The sequence below is a fragment of the Opisthocomus hoazin genome, chromosome 4 (assembly GCF_030867145.1).
Source record: "Opisthocomus hoazin isolate bOpiHoa1 chromosome 4, bOpiHoa1.hap1, whole genome shotgun sequence".
Taxonomy (NCBI): Eukaryota; Metazoa; Chordata; class Aves; order Opisthocomiformes; family Opisthocomidae; genus Opisthocomus; species Opisthocomus hoazin.
The window spans coordinates 2,312,337-2,338,662 of NC_134417.1; the positions used below are offsets into that span (position 1 = coordinate 2,312,337).

The 26,326-nt window shown below is 50.1% G+C and overlaps 1 protein-coding gene across 1 annotated transcript; it reads left to right on the forward strand.

Moving 5' to 3' along the window:
- The first annotated feature begins 348 nt into the window (after positions 1 to 348).
- On the forward strand, positions 349 to 23,210 carry KLHL6 (kelch like family member 6). Its single transcript, XM_009934005.2, has 7 exons — positions 349 to 708; positions 5,700 to 5,865; positions 11,615 to 12,064; positions 14,658 to 14,895; positions 18,769 to 18,971; positions 19,924 to 20,137; positions 22,210 to 23,210. The coding sequence occupies exons 1-7, from the start codon at positions 449 to 451 to the stop codon at positions 22,509 to 22,511; spliced, it is 1,833 nt and encodes a 610-aa protein (XP_009932307.1). The 5' UTR covers positions 349 to 448; the 3' UTR covers positions 22,512 to 23,210.
- The last annotated feature ends 3,116 nt before the right edge of the window (positions 23,211 to 26,326 follow it).

Genomic DNA, 26,326 nt, shown 5'->3' on the forward strand with positions numbered 1-26,326 from the left:
AGCTCAGTGATTAATAATCACATACCTGGAAAAAGAAATTTAAAATAATACCCTCTTCCCCTCAGCAGCCCAGTTCGGCAGGAGCGACTCGATAGCCATATGGTGCACCTATCGCTACAGCCAGCAGATCTGGGTAACGGTGAAGGACTTGTTTGAGGGTGGGAAGCAGGCCTTCCCTGTCACTTGTAATCTTCTCACATCCAGAGGCATCTTAAGTCCTTTCTAAACACGTTGATACTGCCTGAAATTCACCGAAAACCCCCAGCCTTTGTTTGTGTTAACAGGATGAGAAAGTGCAAGGCTTCCTGTTATGTGTGTGTGACAGCTATAGATAAGCAGAGACCTCTGGACAGGAAATCCGCCCAACTTCTGCAGTGTGACTCGTCTGAAGCTTAGGAGCTCTTTTTAGCTTGAAGCACCAACAGAATGAGACGGTGCTGGCCAGAAAATGGGGGACACGCTGGAGAAGAGCTCTGAGGAGCCCGAGATCTCTTTGGACAATGAGTGTTCGACAAAAATGGGGGACCTTGTGGAAGTCTCGAGCGGTGAGAAGGTCAAGTTTGACGATACGGGACTCTCTCTGGTGCTCCAGAATGGCCTGGAGAACCTCCGGCTTGAAAATTCCCTCACAGACGTCATCCTGTGCGTGGAGAGCAGGGAATTCTCCTGTCACCGAGTGGTCCTTGCTGCAGCGAGCAACTATTTCAGGTAAGGCGCGTAACAAACAAAACCAAGAAACTTATTTTGCTTCTTAGCCTTGAACTGTAGATCTCCAAGGAGTGCAAACCGGGTGCTAAACTCCGCAAATTTGCAGTGAGTCTGTCATTCCTGACACCTTCCAGCTCTTTTTTTAAAGTTGGAGACTTCAATAAGGCAGGTGCCAAGCTGTGGATTTGCCGGAGTTGTGATACCAGCACTCAGCAAGCTCGCTGGAGGCATGCGGAGAAACGGAGAGTGCTTGGCAGACAGCGGGTGAGAAAACGGGAGTTTTAACCGAGTGTCTAGCCCCTTGTGCCGTCCCTTCGGGATTCAGGAAAAGAGGAATATTCATGCAGATCATGCAGTACTTTTATGGAGATAGGAGCAGGTTTGTGGAACTTGGTCATTTTTCCCATTACCATTCCGTGGTAAAAATATATACAGCGTGAAATTGTGGAGGAGGAACGAGAAGGAATATTCTGTCTTTCCTAGGGTTACCAAAAATCTACTGCAATGGGAAAAGCTTGCTTGAAAGCAATTTTACCATTTCACCCCCTCCTTCTGGTCCTCTTGAATTTTTCGTTCTTTCAGTACTACAATAGATAGTCTGTCTGAGACTACTGCCCAGCAAGAACAAATTTCAGACGCACAGAGCTACTCAGTATCAGTTTTAACACAGATTTGCCATTATCGTTCAGACAATCGCATTTGCATGGCTGGGATTTTTCTTCTTTCTCTTTTTACTGCTAAAGTGGTCAGATGACTGAATAGCTACAGAGGAAATGTGAGAAAAAAGAACCTGTGACCACTTGTGACATGAGCAGAAAGCTAATTTTAATGGAGCCTAGTAAGCTTTGTTGGCCTGGAAGAACGGTTCTGCTTTCATCATCTTGTAACAGATTGCGTCTGTGAATACGTGGAGGTTGGTATTATTTCTGCAGATAGACTACATAGATCACATACGTGAAAATGTACTAAAAGCAGTGATGCCCAAATATTTCCTACCAGCATCGTGTGCGGGAAGGACAGCAGATGCACAAATTAAAATAAGAATTACCGTAACGTTACTTTGAAAACCAGCAATTCCTCTTTCTGCTCTGAAGAAAGATGCTGCAATCAGAAGGGACCTCAACAGTCAAAAACGGGCAAGACCATTTTCTGGTAACTACTGCGGGCCGGTTTCCCTCTGAGCCCTGCGCTGCAGCCTGCTGTGGAAGGAAGGGGGACCTGGCCGGAGGCCGTCGCACCCCGAGGCGGTTGCACGCGGGTGTCAGGTCTGCCCGGGCGCTTGTGTTTGGCCCGGCTTCCCACGGAGCTGAGATTTATTACATCCCGCTGGCTGCCGGTGCCTCTTGTCCCAGCTCTTTGGGTTAGGTTCAGTCACGTTTGGCAGAGGGTGGACATCTCAAAACCGAAGTTCCCCCAAGTCTGATGGGAATCAGTAGCCAGGCAGAGGAGAGATGCCGGGACCGGGGCCCCACGGTGCTCAGCTGGGTAACCAGCCCTGCGTCCTGGCCCGCCACCACACGCAGTGCCCAGGCCCAGCCCAAGCACACGCTGCCCTGGCTTGGCTGGAGACCCTGCGAGGGACGGCAAAATGCGTGAGAGGAATAGCGAGCGAGAACGGAGGGCTCGGGGGGGGGAAGCTGAGGTTACTGCGAAGAGGGAAAGGCGGACACCAGTCTGCAGGGAACCGAGCTTCACTAGTTCTGCTGCTCACAAGGCAGCTTGTTTCATCTTGCCATAATTCACTCGGAGCTACACGGGCCCAAAGAAAGAAGAAATTCTTCAACAACACTGTTCCACGCTGTTCCAGGGCCTCCAAGCCCCGTGGCCAGGAGCACAGCAAAGGGACCCTCTGAGTCACAGGCTTCAGTCCCCGGCAATGGCACGTCACACAACCCCCTTCCTGGGCGCCGGGTGCCAGACGCCAGCAACCCGCGGCGGCTGACTTCAACGCGGTTAACGGAGTGAGCAGCTCCCGGTCCTTCCTCCAGCACAGAGTGAGAGCAGACAGAGTAGAACTTCTGAGACGTCCTGCATCTACAGGCATGGAGCCATCAGCTCCCCGCTTTAGCCCGGGGTGGGTGACAAAGCAGAGGAGGGAAATCCAAGCTGGCCAGGGTGGACCAGTAGTTCTTTACTCCTGCATTGCCCAGGGCAGTGGGAGAACAGGGCCGGGAGACGTTGAAGCAATATTTTCCAGAGCATCCTCACGCTCCAGCACGGTTGTTTGAAGTCAGGTTCATAATTCCAAAGGCAAGCACTGCAGTGTGGGTGGGTGCTTAAAAAGTGCTTCACAAACTGCAACCCTTCATTTCTTTCACTGAGATTTCTCCCTGTTTTTTCTAAATTTACCCATTTTTAGGTATCTAAATTTGGCCCTGGGCCCCTCACTTCAGATGTGCATTTCTTAGAGTAAATATTGGTTCAAAGCCTTAGTTTAGAATTAGTCAGGGACAGGAACCAGGGAAACAATGAAATTCGCAGCCGCATCTGAAGGATTTAGAGCCCCAGAGAAAATAATCCCACGCCTCTCCGGGTAAGCACAGGTGAACCCAGAGGGTTGGAGGCAGCATTGTAATCCCCAGGAGAGAAGTTCAGCCTGGTCAGTGGCAGGGTCTTCCCTCCGGTCAGCACACACGGAATGAGGTCCACTCCGCTCGACCAGAAGGAAGCGATGGCAGGAGCCAGCCCTCCTGGACAGGATGGCCCTACTCACCCCTGCCACCTTCTAGACCTGGTGGGAGAGCACCGTGCTTCAGGTGTGTGATTTCTGCAGGTTGCAGCCACGTTAGGTGAACCTGTACCCTACGAGACCGGGAGCGGATGGCGGCTCTAACGCAGTTTTGCAGATTAGGAGAGAGATCGGTGAAAGCACTTTGGCCAGATCCCCGCGCAAAGCCTCCACCAGAATCCCAAGGGTGGTTTCTGAGCAGCCTGGCAGTGGTGCAACGCTGGGTATCTCCAGCTGACCTCCATCAGACACTCCGCCTTGGCGGGATGGAAGTGAGAGCTCTCACCTCCCTGACAGGGATGGCTAAATACAAGACTGGAGTCACCAGTTTAAGAGATAAAAGGAACAAGAGCAGACAACACCTGCATCCTACGACGACCTACTTCTCATTCAGATGAAGCACTCGGCACCTATCAATCCGGTGCGACTGAAACGGCGGTTTCGTACAAACCTCCTTCTCCGCGTTGAAACCTCATTCCGGGGAGAAGCGGGTACCGAGGGCTGCTGTCCTCAGACGGCCTCCTGCGGGCATGCCCCAGCCGTACAACACTGAACACCACCAAAGGGGAGAGAAGCTGAGGAGGATCCCAGTCTTGTGCTCAAAGCAGTTAAGGAGCATTTTGTCTCAGTGCCTTTCAAGCGCTCTGATTTCAGTGGTGGCAGAAGCTGGGTCATGGAGCAGAGCAGTGAATCAAAAACCTCTAACGAGCTGAGACAAATGAAGGGAAAACGAGAAATTTGGCTGAACATCTTTTCTGACAAGTAACTTCTCTGCCCAACTAACTCAGAAGTTAGTTCTCTTTATCCAAAAGGCAGTTTCATGCATTGAGATAACCAGTACCAGCTCTTGCTTGCTTCTGCTGAGGAAGAGGCAGCACCTAGAGCAACGAGCAGCTGGTATCTCCCATCCATTCGCCACTCACCATGCCTAACTGCTTTGCAATAAAAACTGGTAACAGCTTCGTTCCAGTGAGATGTGTCAGTCGGACAGCTTTATTCTGGCGCTGCTTTTACGAGAAAAGCATGGCCTGAGACTTTGGATCTCTAGTCATTTCCTAGGTTGCGCTGTCCTGTCAACATTGTACATGACTAATAACGACGGGCTTGGTATGCAGGGTAAAGAACACTTATAATTATGCTTTAGATCTGCACATGTTTTTCACCAACGCAGTTACAAGTGGACTCACATAGTTCTCATCTGTTGAGCCAGATTCCAAACGATGTGAAATCTCGCTCTCTGAATGCAGTAAACAAGACGGGACTGATCAAACTTCTAAACAAAAGCAAAAGCGTTGGAAGAAACACGTAAAACTATGAATTGAAAATGCAGATGAAGATGCGTGTGTTTGCCTTGCAGCCGTCACAACGCAAAGTGGATTTAAATAGCTCTTAGAGAAATTTCTGATTTATACTCCACATGAAATATCTGCCTAGTGCCAAAGGCGTGTGCGGCGGTTGCCTTTCACATGCAGTGTTATCCACCAAAGGGAGGTGATATCAGCATGCACGAAATCACTACGCTCTCCGGCAAACTGTAGTTCCCATTCATGATTATTCAAGCACTTCTCTAGCCAAGAGGTGCCAATTCTGCAATCCTACCAGAAGCTCCCAAAATGTAGCAGAGGAAAAGTTGGCCTCTTAATTAGAAGCAGATACGTAAGCCTTTCCCTCCCGGTCCATCCCTGGTATTAACGGGGTCAAAGATATTTTAGGAAGCTTAGAGGTGAGGCTGTCGGACGCGTGGGTCTGGGCTGGCCCTCGGGGTTCAGCCTCAGCAGCACCCTGCAGCTTGGGAGCACAGGGGTGTCGGCCTTGCCAAGGGTTACAACGTACACGTGCTGAGTGTTAACGAAGTGTGGAGAACGCCAGCAGCTTGGAGGCTTGGGTTAATGAGCTGGGCCTGTACCAGAAACAGAAAGAGTCTGTAAGCAAGAGGTGAGACCTCCCAACTGGTCTGCAGCATGGGTGCAGACACAGAGCGCTTCGCAGGGAAGGTCCCAGCTGCCTTGGGCTGCCATGGAGCTCCAGGTCTGCTGCAGAGTCCAGCTCTGGAGTATCCATCACGTGTGTACGCCATATCTAACTCACAAGTAAAGAGGTATGAAAGCAACCAAAGGATTTTCCTTGTTACTTTGCTACAGGACTAATTGCATGGAATATGAAGCAATCAGAGTATTCTGTGTTGAAATCCATGTAGCCAAATGTTTTCAGAATGCCTCATCCTGGCTGGGATGCTGTAAAAGAAAAACGTCTTTCTTTTCAGGGCCATGTTCTGCAATGATTTAAGAGAGAAATATGAAGAGAAGATCATACTTAAAGGAGTTGACGCAGAAACCATGAATATACTCTTGGACTACACCTACACCAGCAAGATGCTCATCACAAAGCAAAACGTCCAGAAAGTCTTGGAAGCCGCCAGCCTCTTTCAGGTACAGAAAACTCGAAAGCACTGATCCAGTCTTGTTCCTCTGGCAACACCGTGTCTTACCCTGGTTAACACACTGCAAAGTTCTCTGATTTCAGGGGATCTGGAAGCATTTTGCATCATATTTACTTAGATTGGGGTCAAAAATGGCAGTCACAGCCCTGTTGAATGCTGCTGTGCTGGGTGCCGTGCAGGCAGGCAAACGGCTGGGCTCTGCCTCCAAGAGCTGTTCCCAGCGCTGCGTTGCTGGGGCCGTGTTCCTGAAGGTTCAGCTCAGCCTGAGAAGGCCGGTGGTCCTCCAGCCCAAAAGAGTTAGCGGGCAGTGGCTGGCACGGCCGGCCAGAGCAGGAAGCTACCGACGTCTCTCCCTCTCCGTCGCCCGGAGAGGGAGGCTCACCAGCCAAAGCTAGCATCCTCCTCTGCAGCACTCGGGATGCAAAGGGATTTAGTCACGACCCGGGACTTGCGGGAAGCCAGACTTGGGCAGCGTTACTCAGCCTTTGGTCCATCAGGTATTCACGTGTCCTGTAAATCACCTGTGAGGTCTACCAAATTGCAGTCCCTGGTACCAAGCCGCAAATTGCTAACAAATTGCACCCAGCATAACCTGCCAAGTGCCAGTGCGTGTATGCGTGTCCGGCCTTTTCATCAAGGCAGGCGAGAAACACCTGGCTCCATAACCATCGTGGTTCTCTATGATTCTCCAGCCTTACACGGAGGTTTTGCTCTGAAAAGAACCCGTCCCTCTGGGGTAACGGCAGCTGGTGCTTGCTGTGGGGAGAGAAGGGAAAGTTATCACTGGGTGCTCCCCAAGGTAACTCGGAAAAGGTAACGCAGCGTTCATGTCGCGCGGGGCTGGCGCGCAGTAACTTACGGAGACTTTCAGCAGACCGACACTGCACCCTGGTAGCTCTCAAAAGTTACTTCTGGTTCATTTTCAGGACACTTTTCTGGGTTCTTTTGGTTTTATTCTGAACCTTTTTTCCTTAGGATCATCCCTCATTTTTGTTTTTCTGAAAACATCAAAAGTATAAACTTGTGTTTTTCCCTTTCTCTTCCCTATTTGTCATTAAAATTAAGCTTAAATTTTATTCCCTAGGCTGGTGCTTTAAGAAAACTATCAAACACTGTTAGAGTAATGATAAAATCATGAGGGTGCCATGAGCAAGAATAGTAAACTACAAAAACCTAGAAACCCACAGGAATGTTCAACCAAAAGCAGTGATCCCAAGTCTTACTCCAACAGTCTTGGCTACTACCAAGATTTTTAAGTCCTTAAAGCCTGACATTATACACGAGTGAGGTTTTTGGCTGAAAATGTGTTCTGTGTAAAAAAGATTTAGCACCTACTGCGTTCTGCCAGCTTGTCTCTGCTATTTATGCCAAAGAACAAACAGAAACACTTGAGAGTCAAATGTTTCATTTCACTATACCAACAGCTGAAAAGATTAATTCTGCAATTTATTGTAACATTTCTGTTTGGGAAATTCTTTCCTTTCCAATTAATGACATATAAGAGAACAAAATTCCAGATAGAACTTTTTTAACTGACTAGCAACAATTTTTGGCAGTGCCTCTTCTCAATCTCTCTGACTTGACAGAGAACCAGAAAAGAAATTACTCGCACAATTCTAGATGTTTCAATGCAGATACTCCACTTTTCTCTAGAAAATATTTTCAGATAAGTTTAACGTAATTGTGCCTTCCCTTGGTCCCCTCCAATCAGTTTTGCGCAGAGGCAGCCAACTGACAGCAGACAGAGGTGGAAGGCTATTTATCCAGAGAGAGGAGGAGTCCTCGCCGCAGCGTGCGCGGTGCCCAGAGGTTTCTCTCCTCCCAGGGAAGCAGGTGAAGGGTTTGGGACAGGGAGCTGTGGAGCTGCTGAGCCTCACCCTGCAGTGACCCAGACAGATTTTTCCACCTAGACCACAATTGCGACACGCATTCAACAGTCCCCTCCTCTGTCTGGGCTGGCGGCTGCCCAGCCACCACGCTCACGAGGCTGATGCCCACCCGGGGTCCAGCTCAGCACCCTCTGCCACCAGGACTGAATCATAGAATCACAGAATCGTAGAATCATTAAGGTTGGAAAAGACCTCTAAGATCACCAAGTCCAGCTGTCACTCCAGCACCATCCTGCCTGCTAAACCGTGTCCTGAAGTGCCACGTCTACACGTTTTTTGAACCCCTCCAGGGCTGGGGACTCCACCACTGCCCTGGGCAGAGTGGCTTATCCCTTCACCTCTTGGTAGGGCCAAGATCTCAGCTGCTTCTCAGGTCCAGGGCAGAGAGCTCTGCTTCTCACGCGGTTACTGAGCAACAACCTTCAGGCCTGTCTGCCCTCCTTCTGCCCCCCAAGGAACCTCTGCATTGCCCTGCTCCCTCATCACGGCTTGGGTGAGGGGCCACGTCAGCTGTTTTGGTGGAAGCAAAGCGTTTACGGGGGGGAAGCAAGCTGCTGAGCAGATGTGATGGAAACTGCGCTGTCGTGAAGGGCTGTGGTGACCACTGCCATGGACGTGCCAGCTGCAGCGGGAACAGCAGACCCCGAGCTGCCTCACCTTGGCTGCTCTAAGCAGGGCTGCTCGGTGGCCGGGGCACAGCTGGAGCACCACCACCCTGACGGCCTCACTGACTCCCAAAGCACCTCTCAGCCGTACGTTAACCCACTTTTCACGAGCAAGTATCTGAAGGGTGGGTGTCAGGAGGATGGGGCCAAGCTCTTTTCAGTGGTGCCCAGCGACAGGACAAGGGGCAATGGGCACAAACTGAGGCACAGGAAGTTCCGTCTGAACATGAGGAAGAACTTCTTCCCTCTGAGGGTGACGGAGCCCTGGCCCAGGCTGCCCAGGGAGGCTGTGGAGTCTCCTTCTCTGGAGATATTCAAGACCCGCCTGGACAAGGTCCTGTGCAGCCTGCTGTAGGTGACCCTGCTTCGGCAGAGGGGTTGGACTAGATGACCCACAGAGGTCCCTTCCAACCCCTACTATTCTGTGATTCTGTGATTCTGTGAAATGCCAGTTACCTGAAGAGCATCCTATAGCCAGGGTGGCTGTTGCAGGACGGTGCTCGTCACGCTGCAGCCAGTGCCGTGCCAGGCAGGACGGCACGCTTTGCTAACGAAGGGTTCTGGGCAGCTCCAGGTCAGAGATTGGCTCGCGGGCTCAGAAAGCTGTTGGGTCCCCGGAGAGCCACCCTGCAAGGGTCTCTGTGCCCCTTTGCTGCCCGGCTGGCTCCTGGCCGTGGGGCTCCTCGGGACGCGGGTGCTGGACGTGCTGCCCCGGCAGCCACAGGCAGAGCCGGTGGCTGAGGGCAGCGCAGCCGCAGGGTGCAGGATCTGACCCTGGAGTGCACAGCATACAGAGAGGGGCTGTGAATAAGAGCCCCTTCACCCACCGTTCCCTTCCCTCCCTGGGTTTGTGGCAGGAGGCAGCGCTGCTGGCACTGCTTGCGCCAGACAGTCTGAATCAAAGCTGGGACAAGCAAGGACTTCAAGCAGGAGAATTGAGTTTTATTATTCAGAGAGAAGGACACGTGGAGGCCAGGCAAGCGTATCGGATGCCTCTAGCAAGTGAGAACCTGGGTCAAAGGGGTATTAGGAGAAGAAGGACCCAGTTACTGAAGGAACTGTTCCCAGGGAACAGGGCTTTTCAAACGCCTGGAGGGATACTCACAGAAGAGAAAAACGAAAATTTCGAGCTCTGCAAGAAGAATCCGAGCAGATGGAGCAGAGGCTCAGGGGTGCCTTCCTCCCGGGTGCTCTCCTGAGTCCCCTGCTCTCATGGGGCTGACTGAAGCATGACCAGCAAGTCTGGGGGAGTTTTGGGGGGAGTTTTGTCTCTAAATGAAGGCGGTGGTGGGGAGACAGGGCAGCACGGAGATGGGGAGCAGCACCCAGGGAAAGTCCTGCCTTGATATGCTCCCGAGCGGTCTGACGTCTCTGGTTCAGCCCTCGGTGGGGTCTGTTTCTCACACCCACACCTTGCAGTTCCACATTCGTCTGGCCACAGACACGGCCACCCAGCGCGATCAGTGGTGCCTGCGCGGCCGTTAGACCAGCGTGAGCTGCCTGGGAGAAACCCCTCGGGTGTCATCCCATGAGTATCGCTCTTAACAAGCCATGTATAAATAATCAGAGCACTCTGCAGTGGCTGGTGAGAATGTTGTTTGGGGGTCTGTTCCCAGACTGGTGGATAACTTGATGAGTGACCTTGGCACATCCCAGATTTGGTTTTTTTTTTGCATCTCGTTACTGCCAGCTTCTAAAGGGCTAACGCTTAACCAGCCTCAGGTCTGAGGACTGCTGGGCGCTGGCAAAGTCCTTTCAGATCCTGAGGGAAATGCACGGGTGAGTTGAAAGCGTTAGCCTTGTGCTACCCCAGAGCGCAGACAAGGCGAGCGTGGCAGGAGCCGAGGGGCCGCCGGGCTCTGCCACGGTGCCGCTGACAGATTTATGTCACAACGGCAGCGACATATTCTGAGACCTGGCGTACCCTTGTTCATCACTCAGTTGCATTTCTCTAAACTCTTGACCACATCTAAATGTAAAACAGGAACCAGGCAGTCTGCACGCGGCGTCTGCGATCGCTCGGCTCTGGTAAACAGTCTAAATGTGTCAACACAACACCGCCAGGTCTGGAAGGTTCTACCCTAATTACTGAAACAAATCTACATACTACAGTGTTTAAAAATGTTTCGCTTCCTCTTTGCCCCTAAATTACTGTTGTGCAACTTTCCCCGGTGGGACAGAACGAGTTAAAATGGTTTGCTTGCTGACGCTGGATGGAAAAAGGACCCAAAAAGCACGGATGGAAATGCACAGCACCAGTTCTGACCCACCTTTCTGTCTGCTGCCGTTCGCACTGCTCAGTGGCAAAACCGACACGAACACTGAAGCCCCATCCGTCTGGGAAATCACGGAGGCAACGGAAAGCCCAGGATGAAGCTCTGTAACTTATCAGTTCTACCTGAAACCGGTTCCCAATTCCCAAGTTATCACCAGCAACCCAGCTCACAGCGTAGTTCGCAGCCAATGCCCCGCAGGCGTCTGTGGTCGCGGGTCCGCACCTTTGGGACCCTCGGGTGGGGCTGCAAAGGACATTAATGAGAGCAGTTGTGACGCCCTGCTGAACACAAACATGGGAAGTTCTTTGATTAAGCAGACTGTGTGTGAAACGCACATCTACGTTTTTTCGAGCCAATGGTGACGACAAGGAAAACAAAGGTCACTGAAACCTCTGCAGGCCTCCCCCCCAACAGACACTTGCCAGACCACCCTGGCTGTTAGGCGACTCAAAGATTTGCTGATGGTCAGGCTCTTCCTGCCGTGATCCCCGGTACAGGACAGCAGGTCCGTATGCTCTGGGGGGGCCAAACTTCGGCCCAAACCTCCCAGACCCCAGCGCTCATTTTCCGCCACCCTCGCAAGGCCTCAGACCCGTTCAGAGTTTGGATGGTGGGAGCGTAAATGCAGACAGTGGAGCCACCTGCACTCCAAAACCAGACTCCCTTCTAAGTGATCCCAGCTGATGTACAAGATGAAGCAGGGCAAGCACATCTGAAGCCTGGGGACCTTCTCTGCGCTTTGTAACGCCATGTTTGCTCGTGCTTTGAGATCTCATGGAGGGAAGGGGAATGGTAGAAATCCCTTCACCTTTGTGAAACAAATAACATTCAAAAAGCTCCGTAGCTCTTCTGTGACAGAGTCATACAAGTAACTGCTCCGTGCTTATGCATGCTTTTTCTGTCCACAGTTCCTTCGCATGGTGGACGCTTGTGCCAGTTTTCTCACCGAAGCCCTCCAGCCGGAGAACTGCGTTGGCATCCTGAGGCTGGCAGACGCCCACTCCCTGCACAGCCTGAAACAACAAGTGCAGAACTACATTATCCAGAACTTCACCCAGGTCCTGAACTACGAGGAGTTCCTGGAGCTGCCGGCCGACATTCTGTGCAGCACGCTGAAGAGCGACGACCTCTACGTCACGGAAGAGGCGCAGGTGTTCGAAACTGTGATGAACTGGGTTCGTTACAAGGAGTCGGAAAGGCTTCCTCTCCTGCCGTACGTGCTGGAGAACGTCCGTCTGCCGCTCTTGGACCCCTGGTATTTTGTAGAGACTGTTGAAGCTGATCAGCTCATTCGACAGTGTCCAGATGTCTTTCCTTTGCTTCAAGAAGCAAGAATGTACCATCTGTCAGGCAACGAGGTGAGTAAAAAAGGAAAGTGTTTGCTGCTCTTTCTGAATGTCTCATGCTTCTGCTCAAAAATCCCATCGGAAGGAGCAGTACCACGAGACAGAAAAAGGTATTCGCACTGAAGTTTTGCTAACCAGTGCTGCTGAAAAGTCAAGGTGGGCCTCGCTGGTCATCCTGCTCATCTGGAGAGCTTAGAAGCTTTTGGTAGCTCGTTTTAAAACAAAGCGTGCAGCTTCCCGTTTATGAAGGCCTAAGCTCGACCCTTCGTACACACACTTGGGCAGCTGAACAAAGACCCCGGGTGACTTCCCTGGTAGAAAGGCAAATGGTGTTACTCCTGACACCTCGCCTTCCTAGCTAATACTTCAAGCCTGAGAAAGGAAGAATAATTTCCACACTAAACTCTGCCACAATCTGTAAGGACTCTTTCAAATCTGAACATGCAACATCTCCATTCATTATTTATGGGGGGAAATCTTTCAGAAAGAGAGAACCTCCTGCAAAGAAGACGGTCTCTTCCCAGAGAAGAGGTCTGCCTACCTTCCTCCTTTGCAGAGGTCCCTGCACCCAGAGAGACAGGTTCATCCCGACATCCAGCTGAATCCTGCCCTACCTGCTCAAGGCAGGCTGTGGTGGATCGCCTGTCCTCTTTGGAAAGTTAGGTATCAGTCACATCATCTCCCAGCCCAAAATGTGGGGTAGAGGGGAGAGGAACCAGAGGTGAGATTTCACAACTGGAGCAAAGGTATGTGAGTGTGTGAGAAAACTCGTGTGCCTCCTCGGTCACAGAATCACAGAATCACAGAATCACAGAATAGTAGGGGTTGGAAGGTACCTCTGTGGGTCATCTAGTCCAACCCCCCCTGCCGAAGCAGGGTCACCTACAGCAGGCTGCACAGGACCTTGTCCAGGCGGGTCTTGAATATCTCCAGAGAAGGAGACTCCACAACCTCCCTGGGCAGCCTGTTCCAGTGCTCCGTCACCCTCAGAGGGAAGAAGTTCTTCCTCATGTTCAGACGGAGCGTCCGAGGAAGGCAGGCGGCCTCAGGAGCACGTTGTGCATCCATCGCTGACGGTGGATGTGTCACTGGCAGCAGGGAGAGACCGAGGGCTCTTTGTGCCGGTGGCTGCGTAAGACAGTACCCGGCGACGCGGGGCAGGGCCGGACAGTCCGGCGGGAACTCCTCGAGGAAGCCTTGCCCCACTCAGCAGCGCTATCGGGTCCACGCGGGGCAGACAAAGGGAGCGTTGCTCAGGGTTGAACACTCATTACGCTCATCTTCAAAGGGGCAGCCGTCAGAGGCAGCCCTGACAGCTGTCCTCCCCGGGGCTGACTCCTGGTGATGGTGACAGATGGGTTAAAACCAGAATTCTGAAAGCTGATGAGTGCTGAGACGGATGGGTTTTTAAAATTTTCCTAGTAATTTGCTAAACATAAGGAAAACACAAGATTTATGTCTGTGTAAATAATCTTTTTTTTTAATATAGATAAATGATTTATAGAAACATGTTATAAGTAGTTTAGAAAGAGAAGTAAAACTGTAAGCAGGCTGCCTACTGCCACAGAATTTCACCTGCGGGTCCACAGCCTGCTTCTGTGGGGCACGCAGACGGGAACAGCCGCAGCCCGCCCCTGGCCAGACGTAAGACCGCAGCAGAGGAGCGCCGGCCTCTCCCAGCAGACCTTCAGGGTCTGCAAACTGGCGAACGCCCCGTGATGCAGCAGAAGCAGGAGAGCAGCTTTATGCGCTCCCCACGCTGCATTTCTTGCAGTGTGAAAAACTGGGGGGGGGGATAAAGAAGGTTATTCCTTCTGTCCTTCAGCGTAGTGCCTTGGGACACTCATGCACTCGTTTCCACTTGCTTGTAAGTATTTCCTCCAGGCCGAACAGACGTTTCCAAGCACCCCCTGCATTCTTTGCTCCTGGTGAACATCTACCCGGGAAGTGACTTTTTCCAGCGTCCCTGAGACAAAGACCTGGCCAACAAACTGAGCCAACAGGCAGTAAATTAGAGCTAACCATGTTTCAGAGCCTGGGGCTGGCTTTAAGTGAACCTTCTGGTTTTGGCTTAAAATTAAGGCTAATAAACAAACCAACAAAAAAATAAAAAAAAAACCCCACAGTAGAGAATTGCTATTGCTTTATGCTTTAACTTATCTCTTGAGGACAAATAAAGAGAGCGCTTAGTTTCTGCGAGTGCTAACTGCACTCTTGCTCTCTCCAAGCTCCCCAGGGCATACCCAAAGCTTAGGGCCCTCCTGCCTTGCCCTCACGCTGTCCCCCTCAGCTGCCTCCTTGTCGCTGGTGCTCACCATCACAGCTCTTGGTGCCACCCTGGGAATTCCCAGGAGGATCGGGTAGGCAAAAGCAGCCAAGTCCAGCGTTGGAGAAATCCTGGTGACAGCAGGATACAGCAACCTCTGCCGCTGTGCTTCGAGGGTGCTTTCCAGGCTTGCAGCTTCAGGAGCGTGCGATAGTTGGTTCAGCTGATGTAAGGCAGCTGGGATTTATAAAACAGGTAATCAGAGAAAAGGTCACCAGACCTTTCTGAAACTGTAGGTGTAAGTGCCCTGTGTACTCACTCTGTCTTGCTTGCGTTTAGATTATTACAGAAAGAACCAAGCCCAGGATGCACGAGTTCCAGTCTGAGGTGTTTATGATCATAGGGGGCTGTACGAAAGATGAGAAGTTTGTAGCAGAAGTGACTTGCCTGGATCCTTTGAGGCGAAGCCGCCTGGAAGTTGCAAAATTACCGATCACAGAGCAGGAGACGGAGAATGAGAATAAAAAATGGGTGGAGTTTGCATGCATTACGCTAAAAAATGAAGTCTACATATCGGGTAAGGAACGAGACACTGGGAGTCAAAGAGGGGAGCAGAGGGTTCTCGCACCTATTTCCAGCTTTTACCACTAGCGTGCTTGGGGCAGCTTTAGGAGATTTAAGCTCTATGGGTATTCCTCATGCCTTGGCTTTGAACAGGCCGCAGAGAAGCGCTGGATGCGTGAGGACATTGCCTGGGCCTGGCAAGAGTTTTAGCACAGGATTCCTTTTCAAAGAATATTCGCCTATGTGCAGGGCTACTTTTGTGCGCACACTCAGTGGCTGTGAGTGGCCTCTGAGAACCGTTCACCAAACATAAAATGAAGAATAACTGCTCCAGCACCTTCTTGCAAGAAGTCCATTTGCAGCTCCACACGCGTGAGCCAAAATCTGCCAGGATCTGATCATTCTGCAAGGATCGGTGAGGAACCTGCCGGGAACCGTCGCCCCTGCTTGGCTGCCCACCTGGCACCCGTGCCGGGAGCGCTTCAGCAGCGCAGCAGACAGGACACTAGAAGGCCCACTTGCTAACGGTGATATTCACTGTCACGGGCAGATGAAACCCAGTGGGTCGGATGCACGCCCTGGGTCTGAACGTATCGTTTGCAAGCCCTCATCCTGAGCTGCAGCAGGCGGATTTGACTTCCCCCACAAATACAGCTGAGCTCCATGGAGGGCTTTGATCCTGGAGCTACAGAGTTTTTACTTTGACAATCAAAAAGGTTAAACTCAAGCTGGCTAGTCAGTTTGACAGCTGATTTTGATGGCCTGCCAAAAGCAAGTTTGACGATCTCCTTCTGCTCTCTGAAGGAAAAGCGATAGCAAGCTTGTCACTACTGTCACATTACAGACCACGCTACACAGCAGTGCTTCCAGGGGTAGGACGCTTTTTCTTGCAAAATCATCCACCACATTCAATGCTCACTTAAGACAGGAGAGAATAAAGGAGGAGGGAGCGCTAAAATGTGAAAAGTATGACTAGTGGTCCCTTGCATTTATTGAGATATCTTCCATTGCATTCTCTCTTTTGGGAATCCACAGATTTTTATTACCTCATTGCAATTTAAAGTTTATTAAATCTGTATCCTGGGATAAAAATTAAATTATTCCTTCCCTAGTTACAAATAAAGGAGGTTTTTCCTTTCAGCCCACCACAGGGAGTTTCTTTTCACTCGGGCAGCAGACCCTCTGTTAACAGCTAGCTGTAGAGGGGAACCCAAATCAAACATCCCGACTAGGGAACATCCCTCACACCTTCACATCCCTGAGCTGAGAGGTCTCTCTTCCACTTGCCTTTAATCTCTTACCCTTTCCTCTTTTTCAAGGTCACAGGCTTTTTGCTTCCTCTTATTCCTGACATCTTTTCTTTTGTGCTCTATCCAGGCTGTCTCCAGGCCAGGCTAACACCTCCCCTGCTGCGGTGAGTCTAAGCAGGCTTTCCTCTTGCTGCTGCTCTCACAGGTCCTCTTTCTTCCTTCTCCGCTTAATTTCGTATCTTTGTTTCCCTCCCTCCATTCACAGAATCACAGAATCACAGAATCACAGAATAGTAGGGGTTGGAAGGGACCTCTGTGGGTCACCCAGTCCAACCCTCCTGCCAAAGCAGGGTCACCTACAGCAGGCTGCACAGGACCTTGTCCAGGCGGGTCTTGAATATCTCCAGAGAAGGAGACTCCACAGCCTCCCTGGGCAGCCTGGGCCAGGGCTCCGTCACCCTCAGAGGGAAGAAGTTCTTCCTCATGTTCAGCTGGAACTTCCTGTGCCTCAGTTTGTGCCCATTGCCCCTTGTCCTGTCACTGGGCACCACTGAACAGAGCCTGGCCCCATCCTCCTGACACCCACCCTTCAGATATTTGTAGGCATTTCTAAGGTCCCCTCGCAGCCTTCTCTTCTTCAGGCTGAACAAGCCCAGTTCCCTCAATCTCTCCTCGTAGGGGAGATGTTCCAGTCCCCTCACCATCCTCGTAGCCCTCCGCTGGACTCTCTCCAGTAGCTCTTCATCTTTCTTGAACTGGGGAGCCCAGAACTGGACACAGTACTCCAGATGAGGCCTCACCAGGGCAGTGTAGAGGGGAAGGAGAACCTCCCTCTTAGCCTTTCTCCTATCTCCTTTTCACCATTCCCATCCAAATAAAGGGCTGAGTAGACCAAAGTCATGAGCAATTTCTTTCCAGCTAAACCAAGTTATTAGTGTCGCAATCCTGGTTAAACACCTGCCACCTCCTGCGTGTCCTTCTGCTCTTCTTTTCTTTCTTTTAGCTCCTGTGACTTGATTCTTTTCTAACCTGACTTGCATCTTTCCTAACTTGATCTCCCCTCCCGCGTGCTCATTTCCCTCCGTACCCTGGTACAGTTTGGAGCCTGCCCTGCTCTTTTCACATCTGAACAACAGGAAAGTCCTTTGCACAAGATTACAGCTAATTCTCCATCACCATTTCCCCCAACAGTTTCAATGCTAGTGTAACTAAAAATGACATGAATTATCACTCCCCATTCTGTTAGTCTTACTAATTTAGGGACAATTTTTCCTCAGATTGGAAAGAAACAAAAAAACCTTCCAGTTGTCTCAAAAATCTCTCCCTGCCCCTTGATGTGCAGCAAATTCACCTGCCCGGTCCAGCTCCGGCTCCTGCCCGAGTCTCAGCCTGCGCAGGGAAGAACCAGCTCACGTAGAAGGAAAATCTCAGGGGAGGGTAAGGGGAACACCTGCAGTCTCTCAGCCCCCTTGGAACCCTGAATGCTGCATTCAGGCCCTTCAGCCACTTCAGTTATTGGAGTGCAAATAAAATTCAACACACACATGTGAAAAATACTGAGACAAAAGCATTCCAAACGACTCTTTCTAGCATGCTAATTATCTCCTATTCAATCCGCTGTTTGGCCCAGAGATGAGCTCCACCAGTTCGCAGTGATCTGGCTGCAGTACAGAATACCAATGAAGGCAGACACTTTCTCAACGGAATATGAATTCTCTTTTCAGTGTATTCATCAGTGAAACAAATGTTTAACCAGGTTGCAGATGATGGAATAAGCTACTCAGTCTGTAAATGCGGTTTCAGGCTTCCCTACATCCGTTTGTGTTGGAGTTACACCAAAAACTACATGCAAACAAAAGTGCTTGTTTAAAACACTGCTCTCTGCTTTAGCATCAGTAAAGACTCACTTGCAAGTCAGCTCTAGAGTGAGTTTGCAGGGTCCAGTTCTGATCTTCAGTCAATAAATATGAAGCAAACCCAAGTCAGTAGAGAAAAAGGAGAGGTATGAAAATGAGACCCCAGGCGTGCGACCCCAAGGTTGAATAGTAAAACTTGGAACACCTCATGCAGGACTCCTGTTGATAGGAGCTCCAGAGTCGGGTCTGTTGTTTTAACCGTTTGTAAACTGCTGAGCTAGCTGACTGGATCTACCCTGCATGAACTGGCAGCTCCCCAATGCCAGCCTGTCTTCCAGGGCTCTGGCTCTACCAATGGCAGCGTCCTCCACTACCTTACTGAAATCAGGGTTGTTTATTTGTCATTTCCCAGCACCCTGCAAAGCCCAGGCGGTGCACAACAATCTCCTGCGTATCGCCATGCCGTGTGCGGTTGGTCGTTCACTCAGCGTTAAAATGAAAGCGGTTGTGGTCTGGTAAAGTGAGGAACACTGATTTATCTCTGCTGAATATTTGGCTGTAGAAATTGTTCAGAGCTTCCTTCACTGCTAAGTAAACTAAATGCAGAAATTTTCTCCTTGCATAACAGGGCCAGGCCACTGGTGTAAGTAATTACGAAGCTAATAAGGACCAATGATTTATTTTCTATTGTGACAAAAAACTTTTAAATTTAAACTTACTGGAGATTTGTAGTAAATACAAGCTATGCTATCACATTTACATGTGTCATGTACACTGCAGGTGGCAAAGAAACAAAACACGATGTCTGGAAATACAACGCCTCCATCAACAAATGGATACAAATTGAGTATCTAAATATTGGGCGATGGAGGCATAAAATGGCAGTGTTGGGTGGCAAAGTATACGTCATCGGAGGGTTTGATGGCATGCAGAGAATCAACAGCATGGAAGCGTACGATCCCTTTCACAACTGCTGGTCAGAGGTAAGATACTGTGTCACGTCACATTTGACTCATTTGGAACACTGTAACAGAAAATGTGAGGGCTTTGAATCATAAAAATGAAAAAGACGGGATCTCGTACAATTCTTTGAAGTACTTCTGGTCTATAAAAACCCCAAATATTTTTTCCATAGAAACGCATATCCTTCAGAAAGCAAAAATCACAGGATTGCCTGCCAGTCATTGCCCGTGAGACATCCGATGCCTAATTTTCCTTTTCTTAATTGGCTTTTAAAGCGAGTAGTCCATAAATCAGTGAGTAAGAACACAGCATACATGAACCAGAGCATAGGCTGAAAACTACTGCTCTGACACATTATATATATATATATATATATATATACACAACGTGCACACCAACCTGTGCCTTATATAGGGTATGGACTACACATTTAAGTTGAAAGTACAGGTTTCAAGGTAAACGGGATGGAAAAAAAACAGTTCCAACTGTTCTTCAAGCATTGAGAAGAGACTATTAGGCAGCCAATTAATCCATGAAATAATTGAGATTAGGCATCATAATGGCAGATACAAACCCTATTTTCTAGATGACACAAAGCCACGCTGAGGAATCTAACAATCACAGCTGCAAGTCGAAAGATCAGTGCAAACAAGTTTCTTGTGTTTTTTTCACTGTGCATAAGTATGTAAAGGAGATTTGGGGCATTTCTGGCATTTGCTCACTTTTCAGTTGTTGACGACGTAATTTTAATCACAGCATTTGAACAGAGCACATTTTCATTACAGGGTTTCCAGTCTTAAGAAAAAGCTGAAACACGCTTCTCCCGTAGCCCTAGAAATGTCATCTTCTGAACCCTACTGATGGTCTTGAAAGGGACATCTGACTTAAAACTCAGCAGACTCCCACTCCGTGGGCGTCAGTCTGACTCCCTGAAATCAAAATGGTTACTAATGAGTTTTTGTGGTCACACAGGCTGCTCCCCTCATGGTCAACGTCAGCTCCTTTGCAGCAGCCAGCTACAAGAAGAAGCTCTACGTGATCGGGGGAGGACCCAACGGGAAGCTGGCGACGGACAAGACTCAGTGCTATGACCCTGCCACCAACACGTGGAGCCTGAAAGCCGCCATGCCAGTAGAAGCCAAATGCATCAATGCTGCAAGCTTCCGTGATCACATCTACGTTGTGGGTAGGTGAAGCACTGATGTTCCTTCTCGTCTAGACACAGCAGGACTTGTTTCTGTGTGATAGCTCTACCCACAAACTCTGTGGAGCATAATCAAACGGTCAGATGGCTCTTCCCATGGAGCTTAGTGAGGGGTGGGAATCCAGCACATTCACAACCAGCAGCGAAGAGTCACCATGTCAAAATCCCTGTTAGCATGGTAGGTACCTTGGAAGGCTGGAGTTAGCCCAGAGACAACTCAAGCCATCCAAAGGTGGTTTCATAGTGGCAAGGGCATGACCTCATGGCTACATCATGTCCCCTCTCCTCTCCAGGGGCATTACACAGCCCACTGCACACAGGATTTAAGTAGGGATAGGAGTACTAGGAGCAGGTCATGGGATCAGGACCACTGATACCCAAGGATCCACACCTCTTCACTAGATTGTGCTTGGGGTTAATTGAGGCAATTCCCAGAACTGACAATAAAAGATGGAAGAAGAAGAGTTTCATGGTTGTGAGCTGAACTGTGGGGGAAGGAGGGAGCCTGCAAACATCTCCAGATGGTGCTGGAAAAAAAACAAATGAAGGAAAGAGGAACATTTATTTCCCAAACAGGAGCTCTGAAGAGTCCCTCACTCAGCCCTAGCGCAGAAAATTTCTCACTTGCAATATAATCAAAAAGATGCTGAGGGCTAGCACACAGCCAGGGTACCACCAAGTAGTAAACGGTGTTCTGAAGGGAGATTTATAATGTGCATGTGTGTGTGCATATATCCATGTGTGTGTGTGTGCCTCGTGTGTATGTAAATACCTCGTGCTTCTCCTCAGCACAGGGACTGACATCACCCTCTTCCTCCAAGACGAGGGACAGAAGAGAAGGCATGACTTACGGGCTGGCTGTTACAACTCCCGATAAAATGTGACACCAGTTACATTCATTCGGCGTCTTTCGCTAGTAAACCTATTGTTTCCCTCTCTGAGAAACAAATGGAGTTCAGTTGGATAGAAATCAGCCCCACCTGAGGTTTGAAAGATCAAAGAGCATTTGGTCGCTGCATCCAAAGCCGTCAAATTACCCAGACTGATGCACTACCAACTGCCAGATGAATCCCTGTCACTAACAGTGTGTATGTTTTCAGTCTGCTCCAGCTGGGAAATGAACTTGTTTAAGTCACCTCACAGTGACTTGATCATCCCTGAAGTATTTGGTTTGTATTGCCAAACCCAATATTTACTATAACTACAATAGAGAGATGCTCACCTTGCCAACAGGTAGGATCCCTGGCATTGTTGCAACTCGCCAGTAAGACCACGGCCTCCAAGTTTCCCCAGCCCTATGCTATACAGCTGAAGACAGAACCAGTCCCTGCAGAGTTCAGGATAAGAACCGTTCGGCTGTTGGTACTCTCAGGAGGGAATATATTTCCATAGCGACTCTTGGGTACTGAGGTACTGACCATTTTTCAAAAGAAAAGGACCCTACAAAAACAGAAAAGGTGCACAGAAAGTTTCAAGGATGACTGCAGTTTTGGCAGGCAAGGGGAAAGCGAAGGCCACTCTCTGTTTAGTTTACCTACAAGAAGATTATGAGTCCAGTCTGATAGACCCCTAAACGAGGAACGGGCTTTTGCAAACAGGCAGCTCCAGGCAGAAGAAGGTTTAATGGGCAGACAGACGCTGAAGCTAGCGGAGTCAGTCAGGAGCTCATGTACCCATTTCTAACAGTGACAGCACACCACACCTAGTCCTTCATCATCTCAGCTCTTCTAAACAAGATTGTATTTTTCTAAAGTTGTGTCCTTAGCTGAAGCAGCAGGTATGAGAAAGGTCTGTTTCTGGGTTCACTGTGGTCACGCTGCGTGACCACAGAAGTTTGTTTTGGCCTTAAATTCCAGAGCCTTATGAACAATAAGTGTCTTTCTGCGGATCTGGCTTTCAAAACAATAAAGCATCCTGTGACCTTGTTTTTTCTTAGCTTTGGAGCATAAATCATCCTTACAAATGCCAGGAACGGCGCCTTGTTGAAGTGGGTGGTTTAATTAAAATCTCCTGCAGGAACGGCCGGTGCAAACTGATATCCGTTTCCTCTCCAGGTGGGGCAATGAAAGCCCTCTACTCCTACAGCCCCCAGGAAGACACATGGTGCCTGGTGACTCAGTTCACCCACGAGCGAGCCAGTTGTGGGATCTCTCCTTGCAACAACAAGCTGTTTATCACCGGGGGCCGAGACGAAAAGAACGAAGTCATTGCGACAGTGCTGTGCTGGGACCCTGAAACTCAGAAGCTGACAGAAGAGTGTGTCCTGCCGCGGGGGGTGTCTCATCACGGCAGCGTTACCCTCAGGAAGTCTTACACGCACATCCGCAGGATTGTGCCCGGGGCGGTTTCTGTCTGACCGCGGGAGACCGGCAAAGAAACCCAACACCTCCGTGCCCCTGCGGCGCAGGCTGCAGCGACGCTGGTTTTCAGCTGCAGGCAGTGATGGACGCAAGCACCGGCACTGGGGTCGGCTGGGGAGTATCTGTATATAGGCTCAGCCCTTGCATTTCCTCTGTACAGTATATCCTTAAATTATCTTAATTCCTTCCCTCCACAGAAGGACAAAGGGACCAGCTGTAGTTTACTCCTGCCAACACAATACCTTCAATCAGGCAAAGAAATGCGATGTGTAGGTGGGAAATTCACTTCCCATATCTGCCCTGAAACGTGCTTGAACTGGCTCAGCCTGGTCCTGAAGTTTCTTCAACTATTTATTGGGTTAAGTTGGATTTGCAGCACCTACTAGTGAAAAAGAGATGCTTTTTGGAATGAAAGATTTACAACTTTGGTGAAATGCAACGTCGTTTCCTCCAAAGCTGTGCTTTTTTTCCAGTGTTTGGCACATTAGATTAAGTTAAAACTCTTTTGTTTGTTTGCTTGAAGACACTTTGCTAGTTTTTCAGTTCTGCGTGACCAAAAAAATCCACCTCAGTTTGCAAACCTTGCTGTCGTTCCCGAGAAAGAGACTGCACAGGCTGGAAATACAAACGAACGCTGCTCGGGTTCCACTGAACGCTCGCTGTAGCTGTTTTCAAATAAAGCAGACCGAACCCTCGCCTCCCTTTTCTTCTGTTCTGGGGTGGTTTGCTCTTCGCCTGGAAGAGGGCTTTTTCCTGCCGCTGTTTGCTGGGCTCCAGCGGAGTCCCGGCTCATCCCGGCCTCCGTCCCCACTGGGCGGCAGTGCTCTCCCAGGCTTCTTCTCATGGGCTTTGCTTTCCTGGAAGGCGAACGGACACGACAGCCAGCTGGAGAGAAAAACAGTTCCAGGTACTGTTCCCGGCCCAATTCCCGGGAACATCACATGCTGTACCAGGAGGGGCAAGTGTTCCGTAGGCCAGGAGGGCCCGAGTCTCATGTCCCAGCATCTGGGTTAGTTGTAGGGAAAGAAAAACAAACATCGAAGAGGGCATGCCAGGGACGCTCTGGGACACTCTCAGCCAAATGCTGGGAACGTGTTCCCGTCCCTCCTCCCCCGCCTCGTTGCTGGCAAGAGCCAACTCACCATTAAATCGAGACGGAAAACACTGTGCAAAACAAATCTGTCCAAGCAGAGAGCAGTGACTCCTTCCAGCCTCTCTCCCTCCCTGTAATGTCTCCTTTTGCCTTATGCAGCATTAAAAATACTTCTTTCATGTTGGGCTGAGAAAAAAACGTGGGTCCCTGAATTTCAGCACGCTGACGCCAGGGTGCTGAGCAGCACGGCGGGGCCCGCGGCGCGAGCTGGTGACGCTGCTGCGGCCGTGCGGGCTGAGCAGGCAGGCACAGCCCCCCCCAACGGGTCTCCACTGCGTCCCCCCCTCAGAAAGACGGCAAGAAATCCTGCCTCTTCTGCAATTTCTCCATGCTTTGACACTCACTTGTGTAATTCCAGCCACTCCCCACATTTCCTTACTCTACTTTTCCCACAGTCCTTCCATTTTCAACTGTTTGTTAAACCGGTCCCCTTCTTTCGTTGCGCTCTGGTCGATCTGCAAGGCGCAGTACTTCTCACACTTCCGTGCTGGCCCAGACTGTCCCATCCCACTCTTCTTTTCAAAGGCATGAAGAAATGCCCTCTGAAAAGAGCTGTCTGTTTCCAAAGTCTTTGGGAAGCACAGTTACCACTCTGCCTTGGCTAGCTGCGCTGGCTGGTCTGCAGGGCCAGGGAAGGTGGACGACCGGGGAGGGCTCTCCCTTTCCCCCTGAGGAGCTGTGTTTCTGTATCTTAACCTGTTCCCAAAACTAATGTTGGCGGCTGCTGAAGCTGACCAGTTCTTCCTACTGGGAATCATTCTAAAAAACAGTGGCCCTCGGGAGCTGGTTGCTGATTTTCTCCCTGCAACATCAGTAGCAAAACTTGTATTTTTTTTCTTGAGAAAAATAATCCAATGAGTTGGGGAACAGTTGTCCAAATAAACTTCCAAATACAAATTCTTAACTCTACAGATCAGAGACAGAAAACAGCCTCTTGTCTCTCCCGTGGCAGCTCCCCAGCCACGCTTGCAGACCTGGGGCAAGCTCGAGCCAGACCATCCCTCGCTGACAAACACGAGACGGCAGAACCGCAGCTCGGCTCCTTGCCCTCTCCTAACTCGCGAGCACCTCTCCAGAATCCTGACGTTTTAATCGCAGTTTGGGACGAGCTGTTTTCATCTGCCTCCCTGCTCTTTGCACCTTTCAGATTCATGTTGCAATCTGAAGGACTAGAAGCAAACTGAAAAACAAAAACGGTCGGGATCAGCAGTTTTACGAAGACACCAAATATCACAAGGCTTGTGAAAAAACGGCAAGAACTAGCGGTGCTGTGCCCCCCATAACCAGCAGCGAGGTGGGGGTGGAGACAGGAGGCAGCAGAAATCAAATCTCAGGGAAACTTGTAATTTCCTTTTCCTACCACGGGCTCGCTCTCGTCTGCCATACGTACCCACCTCCCACCGGGAACGGCCACAAGCACAGTTTCTGCCCGGAGGACACCACGTATCTTGGTGCACAAAACCAGCGGGTAGCGAAGCGAAGAGCAGCCGACTCCCCGTGGGAGCAGCCGCTGCGGTTCCCCGGCGCGGGGACACAGCCCTGGGCTTCTTGGGGTGCCTCGAGTGCAACCAGGCAATGCCAGTTTCCTTCTGACCTGCTACTGTGTCAAGCTTCCCTTAGAAAACGACACAGCCAGCTGATGGAGCAGGGGTAGATACTCTGATATAATTACTAAAACTGCAGGAGGTTAATTAGTTTTACTGAATAATTACTCGAATCGTTGCAAATGAACCAAACCCCAGGTCCAAAGCTGTGTGCTTGTTTACTGGCCTGGAGATCCTTGGTACCCCGTGACACCGACACCGATCTCGCTCGAGGCGCAGACCTGGCCGCAGGTTCCCTGCTCCCTCCCGTGCGGCACGGCACAGCCCCAGCGCCGGGACGCAGGTCTGGCTGCCTTCGCTCTGCAGCTCACAGCAGTCACCGCACCGTCACTCCAACGGTCACTCCGACGGAGCGAGGGCAGAGAGCAGGGCTACGCGAAGGGACAGCCTTGGCATGAGAAAAGAGGGGAAAAACTGACCAGGAATGTATTTAGGCTATAAATTAGAATACCTTTAATGATTCATACTATTGCAGTTTATTAAAGGATTACTGCCCCCAGCTGCCGAATCACATGTTAAAGTCAACTGGTTTCCATTTCACTTTAAATTAAAATGCTGGGCAGGCACAGTGACATCCAAGAAGTTCACTTACGTGACCTGGGAGAAGTCGATAGCTGGGCTCTGGTAAATACTCTCAGTTTGAATTTCCAGAGCTTATCTAGAGACATCCTTACAAGGTTGCTAATCACTACAGCCACGAGGGTCTGGCAGATAAAGAAGCCTAACAATCTTTACGACGAAAATCAAGACGCTTATGAAAAGAATCATAGGACGCTGCCCTGGTGACTCCTTTGGTCCTATTCAGATTTGGGAAGTCCCCAAAGGCACATGATTCAGGGCTGCAGTGCGTTTCTGCCACGCGTGCTGTAACTTACTGCTTTTGTACCAAGCAGCACAGTAATGTTCCATGGTAAAAAGTTATCTACAAGCAGTCGCTTGAGAACTCTTACCTATCTAATGCCAAACCACCTTAAAGCTGATCAATAAAATATCATCAACTCGGAACGCAGATGACCTTTTTAGAATCCTGTTCAACTTCACTAATGTCAGTTCA